This window comes from Staurois parvus, unplaced genomic scaffold, assembly GCF_062004578.1.
Source record: "Staurois parvus isolate SC_StPar_1 unplaced genomic scaffold, SC_StPar_1.0 ptg000175l, whole genome shotgun sequence".
In the NCBI taxonomy this organism is placed as follows: domain Eukaryota; kingdom Metazoa; phylum Chordata; class Amphibia; order Anura; family Ranidae; genus Staurois; species Staurois parvus.
In genome coordinates, this window is record NW_028317971.1 from 2,314,482 (window position 1) to 2,327,922 (window position 13,441).

At 40.0% G+C, this 13,441-nt stretch overlaps 1 protein-coding gene across 2 annotated transcripts in view; it reads right to left on the minus strand.

Moving 5' to 3' along the window:
- Positions 1-1,189: 1,189 nt before the first annotated feature.
- LRGUK (leucine rich repeats and guanylate kinase domain containing) overlaps positions 1,190-13,441 on the minus strand; it is a 97,413-nt gene continuing 85,161 nt past the window's right edge. For both annotated transcript variants that reach the window (XM_089676872.1, XM_089676873.1), the window contains exons 19-20: positions 7,547-7,722; positions 1,190-2,073 (exon numbers count right to left, since the gene is read on the minus strand). In XM_089676872.1, the coding sequence (XP_089532998.1) occupies positions 1,886-2,073; positions 7,547-7,722 (364 nt within the window). In that variant the 3' untranslated portion in view covers positions 1,190-1,885. The remainder of the gene's footprint in view (positions 2,074-7,546; positions 7,723-13,441) is intronic.

Below are 13,441 nucleotides of genomic sequence, written 5' to 3' on the forward strand. Positions count from 1 at the left end.
AGCTATGGATTTACACAGCCCGATGTGGGAGCATGCCCCCATAGCAAGCAGCTTGCTATGGAGGCACTTGAAGAAGAGTAGAGAATGTTGGTGTGCCCCCCAGAAGTGGAGGTAAGTGGTCACAAAGCAGGTAAGTATAATGTTTTTTATTTTAGGGAAAAAAAATAGGTTTACAACTGCTTTAAACTTTTTTTTTCTAAAGAGAAAAAAGACATCCATCCTCCTAGAATAGAAGCATGATGGGAGTAGGAGGGGTTTTCATGACTGGCTAATGGCGTTTGTTTACCAGTGTTCAGTTCCTCTTGCTCAGCATCCATTTATATGACACCCCCCTCTAAGTCGTGATCATTTGACTCCAGTGAACATGCATGGGATTGATGGTGACCTTATCATAGCTGACCAGTCCAAACAAGGAAGGAAGTCGGAGTAGATGGAAGCGCCCATGAGAGTGGATTCTGTGAAACGCAAGTTTGCAATAATATTTTAATATGAAGTGAATACTAGTACATTATGGTATAAAGCTCCTGAGGGCCATAAGCATGACCGTGATGTTATTTGTTTCAAATACCACAATATTTAAAGCATTTATCAGTTTTTGGGTGGATTGGCTTTTTAACAAATGGTGACATCCCTAATATGAGAGAGAAAAAAAAAAAAAACAGCCTCTCAACTTTTTTTTTTTTCCCCCCCCCCAACATCGAGGAACCCTTTCTGGTCTCAAGGAACCCCTGCTAAAAATGACTATATCTATAACTCATGATACATTACATTAGTGTAATGGTCATTGGGAAGAATGCTCCTTACACTTGTGGTCACTGGAAAAATAATCACCCTTACAGATAGCTAAAAGGATCAATTGTGTAAGTGGGAACTTCTCTGAGAGGAAGAAATTACTCAAGGAACCACTAGTAACCTCTAGAGCATGGGTGTCAAACTGGTGGCCCTCCAGCTGTTGCCAAACTACAAGTCCCATGAGGTATTGCAAGATTGACAGTTACAAGCATAACGCCTAAAGGCAGAAACATGATGGGACTTGTAATTTCGCAACAGCTGGAGGGTGGCCAGTTTGACACCCCTGCTCTAGAGGACCGCTAGGGTTTCATAGAACCCTGGCTGAGAAACCTTGACGTAGATGTTAGTAAAACAGGCATACAGTTTAAGTATTTACTCAATATAATATTCTGACCAATCAAAGTAGTTTATAATTTATTGAATTATAATCAGTTAATCTTGTAAAATGGTACATATAAATAATGTCATTTTGGTTACTGAAGGTTCAGCCAAAAGTGCAATATCTATTTACATGGCCATGTTGTAATTATGCGCAGATACATCATTATCCTAGTAAACCCAACATCCCCAGTAACTAGGTTTTTTTGTAGGCTTCTGCTACAGATTTATGACTTTCTGAAAATGCTAGTTGCCTGACTGCATCTAGCTTCAGTACTTTGAGTCACTGACCCAGAAGAAGCAGGCAGCAAGTAGACTTAGAGCTTGTGGAACAGTAAATTTGTTTTAGTTCAATGACACAAAAGGTACTGAAGCCACTGGGATCATCATGACAGCCAGGAAGCTCAGATTGAAGATTCAATCATATGAAAAGCAAATTTCTATTGATTTCATCTGCACATGAATGGGTATTCAAATTGGGCACAACTATAATTTATTGAGTAAAGACTCTCAATGGTCTCTCAGTAATTTATCCTCTATAAGTCAACCAAAGTTAAAAAACCAAACATTTTGAATATATGATATTGGATAGCCATTGAAACAGGAATTCAGCAAACAACGTTTAATGCAAAGCATATGAGAAAAAAATAAAATCCCAAATCATCACTTTATTAGGGAGTGAATTTAGAAAAATAGTACAGAAGGGCTAGCTGAATTAACTTGGAGACTTCTTGCGTCCTAATGGAATAGGTGGTAGAATGGGTTTGGTATTAGACCCTGGGCGGCTTGCTTGAGCAGAAAGCAGCGATGAACAAGATTTGGACTTTGATGTTCTGACATTAGAGCGTGTAGATGATGGTAGACGTGGTGTGTCTGGAGTGTTGCCCACATTCTTTTTATCACCTGTAATATAGATAAAAGCGTTTATAGATTATAAAAAAAAAACCCCACACATATTGGCTTGATCAAATAAACACTGCACAGAGCGATGATGTGGAAAGTATATTAACCCAGATTACTATTTTTATTTCGGTTTAGCATAGTCAGATTAAAGTGTATGTAAAGGCAAAACCTTTTTTTTTTTAAATCTGCTGTCAAATTCTTATTTCCCTCTTAAGGGTCCCAGCTGGCAAGATTCAACCTTCTTTGTCCTGGTGACTATTGTCATCCAGACAAAAGTGAAAGAAAATATAAAATTTCAAAATTGTAATGCAGAATTGTAGTTTTTACCAAGAAGGAAGATAGGCAAAACTTTTTTTTTCATTTTGGAAAGAGTAAGGGAGGGTTATAACTCCTGTCAGTTTATTTTTTTGCCATCTATGACCCATTGGGGAGATTTATTTTCACTACCTGTTGCATAGCCAAAACAGGAAGTGAGAGAAAATCAATCAATGGAAATATAAGCGCTTCCCTTGGGGCCCTCCAGGTCACCAGAACTAGTGTCCCAATTGGAAAATTTCCTCTCTATTACTGTTGTGGGGACAACCCAAAATTTGGGGTTTTCTTTTACTTTCACTTTTGATAATAGTAAAAAGGACAAATAGAGAGGGTGACTCTCCCTAACAGGGACACAGACAGCAATAAAAATTGACAGGTGTTCTAATCCATCTCTACTGTCAAACACTAGAAAAAAAAAATGTTTTGCCTTTAGTTATACTGTAATTCATTCAACTGGGACAAAATTTGGGAGATGGCTTTCTAAGACAGAAATTACCTTTTTAGGAAAATTTAATCTATCCTACTGTTGCATCTCCAGTACAAAAAGGTAAAGGGAAATCTCCCAAATGGGACAAAATTAAAAAAAACATAAAACAGTAGAGATTATAACTTTTCCCTACTTTATCCAAAACTAAAAGGGTCTAGGAAGGTTTCATGATAAAAATGAGGTTGCCAGGCTAGGCAATTTTGCAAATAAGATATCCAAAGAATTTAAGAATTCTAACAGCATACTATCCCGGTAGGATAACTAGATGACCCCTGAGACAGGTAATGTACAAATCATGTAGTCATCCTGACTGAAAAAGTTGGTAGTGTGCATTAGAGGTACCTCACGAGGGTAGGCAGACCTCTGGGGCTTGACAGAAGAGTATACTGTAACCCCAGATTGGTGCAAGGGAATACAAAAAGAATAAGAAGATGAGCAAAAAAACATCAATTTTAACACCTGAAGGTGTCTCTGGGGCTTGACAGCAGGATCTCCCTAAACTTGAGCACAGAACATGGTATCCAGAATTTGCAAACCCACCCAGGTCCAGCAAAGCATCTGTAGTCATGGAACAAAGGATCAGAATCTAACCACACGGTTAAGAACAACTGAGAAGGATCTGGAGGAACTTCCACAAGAGCCTGCAAACAGTCATAGAAACAGGATCCATTACCTTGTACTCATGGCCCATACGGCCTCTGGACATGCTCTATCCCCAACAAGAGGTACCTTCAGCAGGATCCCAGCATGTTCTGCTTCTAGCAACAACTTCTGACTGCCATGCAGCAGATGAGAAGCACTTAGGTGTGCAAATCTCTTCCTTTCATGTGGAAGCAACTGAGGACAATTAGAAGTTAATTCATTGTCTCTAAGAGAGACATGTAGTACAAATAGTAGTAGTGCTTGAAAGTAGCACTCTCAGCATAAGGACTAGGCCATTTGTTCTGTCATGGGGATCACTGATAAACCTACCGAAAGGTGAAGCACCTACAACACATTAGTGATATCCAACAGTCCAGCTCAGGATGGTGACTTACAGTGGGATCCAAGAGAAAACCAGAGAGAACAAGATCCAAGCCCTTGACATAGGGACAACCCAGCATGGGGTCATTACAGGTGCTTCCTGATGCATGGAGACCATCTTGATATCTCGTCCAAAGCCCAGGCTCCCAACAATAGAGAGGGACAATGAAATAGACCAAGAGTCAACAAGAGAAGCGGAGACCATGCTAAGATTTCCTTCAATGCCCTACAGACCATTGATGGGGTGAAAAAGGGGGACAATCCCTGACTGTTAACAGAGGTCCAATGTCACACAGAGTGTAGCCCTTTCAGCACAGTTCTGGCTGCAAAAAAGTGGACTGGAAGGTTGTCTGAGCATCCCAAAATGGGTATACCAGTAAAAGACACTAGGGTAGACACAGGGTGCAGTGCTCTGGGAAGTAGCAGATCCCTTCCTTGGCAAGGGATCATATCCTTGCTAAGTTAGAGACAGACATAGTCCCATTTGACCTTGTAGGTCAGGGAGTCCCTCTGGAATAGGGGGATTCTGAGGAACACCAGGGATACCAAGAAGAGGGATTCATCGGTACTCAAGAGTATAAGTTACCCTGAAAAAGGAAGTGGGACTCTGGATGGGGTATGAATCCAGAAGCCATATACACACTTGGACAGGCCCAAGGGATCTCAAGTGGGAGGATCCCAAGTGGGGGGAACCCAAGAAGACCTGGGAAGTTGCATTGCTTTGTGCAGCAACACAAGAAAGATAGTAAGGGGCAACTGAAGGAGGTGCCAGACAAAAGAGGTTAGCCAATGGGCTAATAAGGGGTGTCCCGATCATCCAAAGAGAGGGCTGATCCTCCAGATGCAAGCTAGGACACACTACATCAAAAAGCTTTGAAACACCCACCTGTAAATCTGAGTTAACAGCAATAGGCTGTGGTGCCACAAAAACAGTCAATTCAGAGATAAATTGCTAGGACTCTGAGTCCTGAGTCAAAGGTGGTGACAGGGGCCATAGACAGCTTGATTTAAGGACTTGTAAGAGTCAGAGACAGACTCTGCAGGGGAAGGCACCAGATTATGCTTGAAGCCTCTTCAGGCAGCATACCCCAGTAGCTGAGCACAAACAGATCTCTGGTCTTGGCTAGAAATTTGTTCAGCTTGTTGTTGAATCTAGAGGCCAGGACGTTGATTTTCCCCACCTTCGACAGAGATTTTGAAGTTTCCAACCAAGAAAATAGCATATTTGTTTCCTTTAGAGAAGCTTGACTTGTGGTGTCCCCCTGATTTTTTTTAATCTAACAATATTGCATTGTCTGCTTATACCTGGACTGGGTGACATTGCAGAAGGGAGGTCCAGTTTTGTAAACATAACCTCATGGCTCTCGGTTCTGAAAAGTTGACGTTTTGACTCCTCTGGGGATCATATTGCCTAGACATTCAGGGAGCTGTAAACTCTTCCCCAGCTTGTAAGGCTGGCATCTGTTATCACATTCCGAGACATGTGAAGGAATGACTTCCCAATCCAAGGGCAACATTAAGATCCACAATGTCAGGGAGAAATTCGTCTGGCTGGACAGAAACACTGGGCAATCCAAGAATGGATTTGATTGTTCAGAGATGTGTGTATGTTGGATTAAAAAAGTCTGGAGTGAAACTGGACAAAGAGAACTGCCTCAAATTAAGCTACCATTTGGTTGAAAACCTTCATGCAGAAGAAAACTGAGGGGTGCCATTTTGAGGGTCTGCATGTGGGACCACAGGAGTGCAACTTTTTTCTGAGGAAGGAAGATTTTGCTTGGACTGTTACCAAGATTAGACCCAGATGGTGTGAGACGTGGGGAGTAGATTTGCAAAGTTTATCATCCAGCCAAAGTTTTGAAGGAACGAATAACCCTCAGGATGTTGGCAGACAAGGATGTGGCCAAGGAATCCTTCAATGGAAGGGAGAGGCAGGAGCAGGGTGAAATTTCCCATCTGAGAGATGCAATGACAGATCTCATTGATTCCATCTGGAATTTTGACACACAAAGACATCTGTTTAGGGATTCTAAGTCCAGTGTTGGATGGATGCCCCAATTTGATTTTTGGGACAATATACAGTATAGGTTGAAAAGAAACCCTGAAAAAAATATTTTTAAGAGGAACTGATACAACCACTCGGGGTTTATTTACTAAAGCTGGAAAGTGCAAAATCGGGCTCACTTTTGCATAAAAACCAATCAGCTTCTAACCTCTGCTTGCTCAATTAACTTTTGCAATAATACCTGGAAGCTGATTGATTTCTACGCAGAAGTAAGCCTGACTTTGCACTCTCTAACTTTAGTAAATAAACCCAATTGTATCTGATGATGGTGCAAGGCAGTCATTAAATCTGCCTTCATTTTGGCTTCAAGCTACATATTGGAAAGCAAAATGTAAGGGGATTGAGACAGAAACTCTGTTTTCTAACCCTTTAAAATGACAAATTGGACTCAGAGGTTTGGGATGTCTCAGATCCAGACTGGTGTCAATGCCAACAGATGTCCACCCTCTCTGAGGTAAGGATGGTTTCCAGGTAGGCTTGGTGGACTTAGGAGACCAGGGCTTGTGACAACATGAAATGTTAAGAATTGGTGTTGAGGTTGATGCCTGGAGAGAGTGAAAAGAACAAGATTGGAAAGCTATTTAATCTGTGTGTGCACAGTATGGCTCTGATAATGCTAATGTACTGATTAGATTTCTGGTTGAGCATAACAGAGGTCTATAACTGGACAAGTGGTGATGGATGGAGAGTTCTTTGATGAAGTAGGGGTTAGCTGATTTGGCTTTGACCTTAGAGAATGCCAGTGCATTGGGCTAATTTATGCAAGCTGAAGTCCAAGTGAATTAATTAACATCAGAAGCCAGTATAGTTCTGGTGTACTGATGGGTGTGTTTCAGGAAGTTTATTGCTTGAGGTGATTGTAGCCGTATTAGTGCATTTGCGACAGGAACAATTGAGCACTGTCCATGATACTTTTTTTTTATTTGCACTAACATACAATTTTGAGGACAAGCTTTCGGGGAAAGTCCCCTTCTTCAGGTCTAAACAGTACTCAAGTTTATTATATTATATGCTATCAATATAGTAAAATAAATGTTAATATAAATACTCCAAACATTTTAACATGGTGATTAAAAGTGTAATTGTAAAGGTAAGAAGAAAAATCACAGTCTACAGTGCAGACTGTATATACATGATTATTTTTTTGTGTGTGACCCTGTTGATATTTTCAAAAAATCAATGGAATCCTGTAATACAGAAAGAAATGTCACGCAAAATAAAAGTGAACTAATTCATCTACAATAAATAAACTCCTGAAATATTTCTGCAATTATTCCATCCAGTCCTACTTCACATTAGATTTGGACTTTGTGCATACTGGTACCAATAGAAAAACACAGCAGAAAGTTAAAGTGATGCAATTTATTGATTAACAAATGCTCTAAAAAATATTTCTTTATATTTTTTATGTATATAATATCATATATTTCAATTAATTTCTCCATCAGTTTTAAGAACATAAGGTGCATTCAGTTTTACACTTAAATGTACTAAGATAGCCAGTAAAAAGATTCAGAAATGGATGTAACATATATGTTTATATTGGCAGCCCAGGAATAATTAAGCAACGAAACACTGCATACCTGATAAACTGTCAAGCTCTTGCCTAATACCCGAGAGATCCAATGGTTCTACATTTTCTTCTGGAGGGGACTGAATGTTGATGATAGGGGTTGGCTGAGAAGATGATCTTCTAGCAGAAAAGGCACCAGCTGAGGACAGTAAGGACAAGCCAGAACTAGGCCTGGAGTCCCTGGAACTGTGGTAACAAAAAATAAAATATACTATTTATATAGTCATTGTATTTCCACTTAACTGTACATAGTTGTATATGACATACACATGTCCAGGCGTTCAGAAATAATTACATTTGGATACTTGGGCTGGTTGCAAGATGTATATCCAGGCCAAATGGCCTATGAAAACTGTATAAACTGTGGACTAATAAGGACTCTTACATGCCCACAGCAACACTGTCTTGAGGTGATGGCATCCTAATCAAAAACCATCAGTATTTTTCATAATGACATTCTACAGCTATATACAATGTTAAAGTTTGAGGGTTTTAAAAGTGATCATGTTAAAAAAAAATAATTAAAAATAAAAACTTTGAGAACATTGACTGGAATATTTTTTACATTGTGGCTTTACTTTTTCATTTACAGTTAGTTTTTAGGTTACAATGCACAACTTATTTATCATTGTCAAATTGGCCCCAGATGTTTGCAAAATATGAAACTGTATATCTGTTAAAAAGTACTTACACAATTAGTGTTATGATAATTCACAAAAATATGTGCTTGGTGCTCAATCCTTGGCAAAGCATTTGTGTTTTTATTGACAGGGATCATTAATAAACTCAAACCCAGAGGTGACAACCCTAGATGTGACTGCTACTCCTAACAAATTGGGAATCAGCCCTTCTAGTAGGGGTGGTGAGAGTAATGCAGGAAGGTCTAGACAGTTGGAGATTATATGCCATGTTGCATGTGGTGGACCAGGTAGACAAATTACTGGGAGGAGCTAGGCATGATCCAGCTGTCTTGATCTGTAGGGACCAAAGACAGAGTTCATGGAAGATGGGGAATCCTTAAGAATGAATTTAAAGAACTAGGCAGCAAGTTAAAAGGATAGGACCTCCAAGGTTACCAACTCTGGAATATTGCCTGTGGGATGTGCAACACAAGAAAGACAGAGGGAGCTTAGAGAGTTAAACATATGGCTAAAGACCTGGTGTAAGTTGAAAGGACAAGGGGACACACACACACACACCTTTTTGCTGGGGCAAAACGTATATAATAAAGATGGTTTGCACCTAAATTAATAGATTGTTTTTCTTTCAGCCTGTGCTAAACTGTGTAAATGGATGAATCTCCCGCTTCGGCTACTGTTTGCTGACAGCTGCTGCCGCCGGCTGTCAACATTCCCAAATAATACCTGTATTATTATTATTATTATTATTATTATTGTAATTTAGATTTTACAACATAAAGGAAAACAGTACAGTTGCAATACAAAATGAGGATTAGGAGGGACTGGATGCAGGTGCTGCTTGGCTGACAATTTTCTGCACTGGTCTTTTTTAGTTGAAGGATGTTGGGCAGGAGGGTGCTGACTGGGCCACATGCAGAGTGAATTTTGCTTAGTTCATCAGGAACCAGCAAAAAATACTCTTTGTATTGCTAGTTTTAGACTATAATAGGGATGATAAGTGAGACAAGGGTCAGACACTAATATTAATATAGAATGGTTAGGGGAGGGCTATGGAAGGTGACAAGAAGATTCCCATATTATAAACAAACATTGACAACTACAGTACTTCAAAAAGATATGGTAAATACAAGTGCAAAACATAACAATGGGTTAATGTGTTTGTTCACCAATGCCAGAGATCTGCCAAGCAAAATGGAGAGTTGGAAGCTTAAATGCATAAAGAGTCTATAATTTAATTGGTATTGCAGAATCGTGGATTCATTCTTCACATGACAGAGCTATTAAAATTCCTGGCTGTATTCTCTTTCAGAGGCAGTGTCTGTCGCTATGGGGTTGATTTACAAAAACTGGAGAGTACAAAATCTGGTGCAGTTCTGCATAGAAAACAATCAGCCTCCAGGTTTTTTTTTGTCAAAGCTTAATTGAACAAGCTGGAGTTAGAAGCCGATTGGCTACCATGCGCAGCTCCACCAGATTTTGCACGCTCCAGTTTTAGTAAATCAACCCCTATGTGAGAAGTGATATAAAAAGGTGAAAGGAGGACCTTGTTGATGGAGAGTGTGATAGTGTTAAGGCACCATAGGTGGAGTGACATATAGGTGTGCATACTAAAAAGGTAATTATTGCAGCTTGTTTCAGGTCATCCAAGGTTAATGAGGAGGCAGAAATTCAGCTCCTTACACAAATTGGAAGGGTTGGGAAGATGGTAATGATTGGTGATTGTAACTTCCCTGAAATTGACTGGTGTAATCCAAATGCTGGAACAGTAAAAGGGTGGGCATTTACAAACTTATTACAACAATAAAATACAACATTTGACACTTCCCCAACCACCAACTATAATGGGGTGTATTCCCCCTACAGAAATTACCTCATCTCAAAACAGAAAAGGAATACAAGGGGTAAATATGCACTCTAATTACCGTACATGTAAATGTATAGTTATCTTTACTCCATATACTGTATACTCTCCCCTTTCACCAAGATATACAATTAAAGAAGACAACTGTCAAGAATATTTAACTAAGAACCACGTTATTTTCACATACAGTATATTATATGAATGTAATGTGGTTATTATCCAAGTATCCTTTTGCCTAAACATATGCTCTAAAATATGTATTTTTGACGATTGTCTGTTTTAATTCTATGTCTTGGGGAGCGTATATATGGAGTAAAGAGTACTATACAGTTATAAATACATTTTGTATGGTAACTAGAGTATGTGCATACTCCTTTTTGTCTTTTTTGTTTTTGGATGATTTTATTACAAGACAATTGTATGATACAGTTTATAGAAGCCCGAACTTGAAATGATGAAAGATACTAGAAAGATAAAAAAAAATGTAAGAGAGCAAATTTTTCAGTGCTGAGAGTTGCTCTCCAAGACTTTTACTGGGAGGGAATTTTGTCATCAGAAAGTACAAAACAGAACTAGGAATGTTTAAAATCGATTGTATATAAACACACTGCAAAATACAGTTTATCTTTGGACTGTTAACGGTAAAACGCTTAAAGAGGAACTTTGTGTTTGTTGAGAAAAACAAGTATGTTTGACGTCACCGGCTGCAGAAATAGTGAAAATCTCCTAACCTGTAGCTTAACTTTAGGTACAAGTCACTGAGCAGTGTTTACTACTGCTTTATGGGGGATGTAATATAAATGGTCCATACAGTGAACTTGGTACAAAGTTATTCACTTAGAGGCGACACTCAGAGTCTGGAGGAAAAAGAGGTCTTATCCTTTGCATATGGAAAGGCTTCTTCATAGTAAGCACTGAGAAAATATGGAATAGACACTCTCCACAACTATTTCTAGCTAGCTCAGTATATTGTTTAAAAAAAGCTGCATGACCCTCTAAATGCACAGAATATAACTGGGTATTAAAATTTAATAACACCAGAGATTGCTGATCCAGGGAATATCCAACTGCCTTAAGGGGATCAAGAACAATTTGATCCCCTGTTGGAGCAAAGTGGACCATGCTTTATAAGGGTTTTTGCTTCCTCTGGATTAACTGTGGGTATTGAGTTTTGTTTATGGAGGTTTTCAATTTATTTATTTATTTACTAATTTTTGCCTCTTGGTTGAACTTGATGGACTTGTGTCTTGTGGTTTTTTGTAACCTATGTAACTATGGTTTTCCATAGTCTATGTGTTATGCCATGTGCATACATTTGCTAACTGGTGCAAGTTGAATGGCTCATGTAGCTTTTAAATTGCTGATCATCTTTATTTGTTTTGATATGCTCTATTCAATATATTATTCATTGATGTTGATTTGTCGCATTGTGAGACACTAAGTGCTACTGTACCAGTAGTATGTACCTCTTAAAAACACATTACTATGTTTTGACTGGTGCTATTTTGCCTAGTAAGCATGATAAATGGTTTAATACCCTGTTGTAGTTGGCAAAGGGTACTGCTCCATCTATTAGCACTGGCAACCACGTAACTCGGAATTTTTTGTATTTTGGACAATGTATCAACAGTTTATCTTTTACCCTCTGCCCAAGAGTGAGGTACTGATGATGGGGAAAAATGCATTCCTAAGCAACATGGCACAGACTTGCAGAGTTGACAATTTTCCATTAAAAGCACAATATGGAGGTGCGCAAGCGTGGGCTGCAGGAGCAGATGTCCCGGTGAACTGCTCTGCATCCTCCCCGCACATCCAGCGACCTATAGCGGGTACAGGACCTCGCCCAGGCTCCTAACTGGATCCGGTCACCTACGGGCACTGTAGAGCCGTTCTCCATATGGCTAGAAAGGGCCGGAGCAGCTCTCAACACCCACTCCTCGTGGCGGGCAGGGGGGGCAAGATGGTGGCCGACTCCGGTCCCACTGCTGGCGGTTCTTCCCTGCAAATTAGGCCTCTTCCAAAGAGGACCAGGGCTCGCATTTCCTGCATTGAGGACCGTGATGTGGATCCTACTACTTCTACTAAGGTGGTGAGTGAGCTTCTTAATTCCCCCCATCCCTCCTCTAGCCCTGCTGCATCTCCATCACAGGCCTCTGCCTGCTCCTTAGGCCATGATTCCCACACTTCCTCTTTGGATAATGAGATGGCTGATATTTTCCTCAGCCAAAATAGTGGCATGGACCCTGATTTGGATAGCCCTGCGGGATTCCCAGCACCTCCGCCTATCCCACCACAGTATTCTGGAGACAGTCCTTATTGCCCGCTTTGCTGATCTGTTACAGCAGGAATTGGATAAAGCTACTACTAAGCTAGCAGCAGATTTAAAGCAGGATTTCCAGGAATTAGGCCAATGTTTGGATAGTATTGAATCTAAAGTAGATGCCACTGTCCATAATGTATCTCAAAATTCTAATAGGATTACGGAGTTGCAGGACCGACTGGAAGAAGCTTACATTAAAAATGCTACAATTTCTGTATCTGGGGACTCCCGGAATTGGTGAAAGATCTTATACTACCCTTACTAATTCGTTAATGCGATCAGCAGTGCCTAAGAATGATGACCTCCATTTGTAAATTGACCGCATTCACAGGGCCCTGATTCCCCCTAGACCGGTGGGGCCTCCTAGAGATGTTATTGTCAAATCACACTTCTTCCGGATTAAGGAAGCGGTCATGAAATATGCTAGAGAAAATCCAGACATGGAACTTGCTGGTCACAAAATTCTAATTTTTGCAGATATCTCTCAAACCACCATCCAGAAAAAAAAGATCCTTCAAACCGCTACTCTCCTCCTTGATACAGTGGGATATTCGCTATCGTTGGGCTTATCCATTTTGGCTTCAATTTACCTACAATGGTAAACCCTACACTTTTTCCATATTTCATGAAGGGGAAAAGATCTTACTCCAGCTGGGCTTCATCTCCCATAGTCCTTCATCCCACACCCAATCCAGGGCCAATGTTCCGCTTTTGCCTCGCTGGTCTGCCTCACCATCGAAGAAGATTAGACCATCTCGCCGAGCTACTTGAGAATCCTCCATTGATGTGCCTTGGATTTTCTACGTGGTAGCTTCTCTGTTGTCCCCTATTTGAACATTAGCTACCATTGTTAGTTTATTTGGTTTCTGCCTGTGTGCGTTTTTCTCTTTCCCCCTTCCTCTGTTTTGTTTTTTTTTTTGTTTTTCACAAGAGTATGTTTTGTTTCAAGCTATTTGTCCATTTGCAATTGCTTAATTTAGGTTTTCTATGTTATTGCTGTTCTCTGATTTTTTTTTGCGAGTTATCGGTTGCCATTTATGTTCTGTACTGTATTTCTTTTTGTGCCGGGAGGTGTCTATGTGC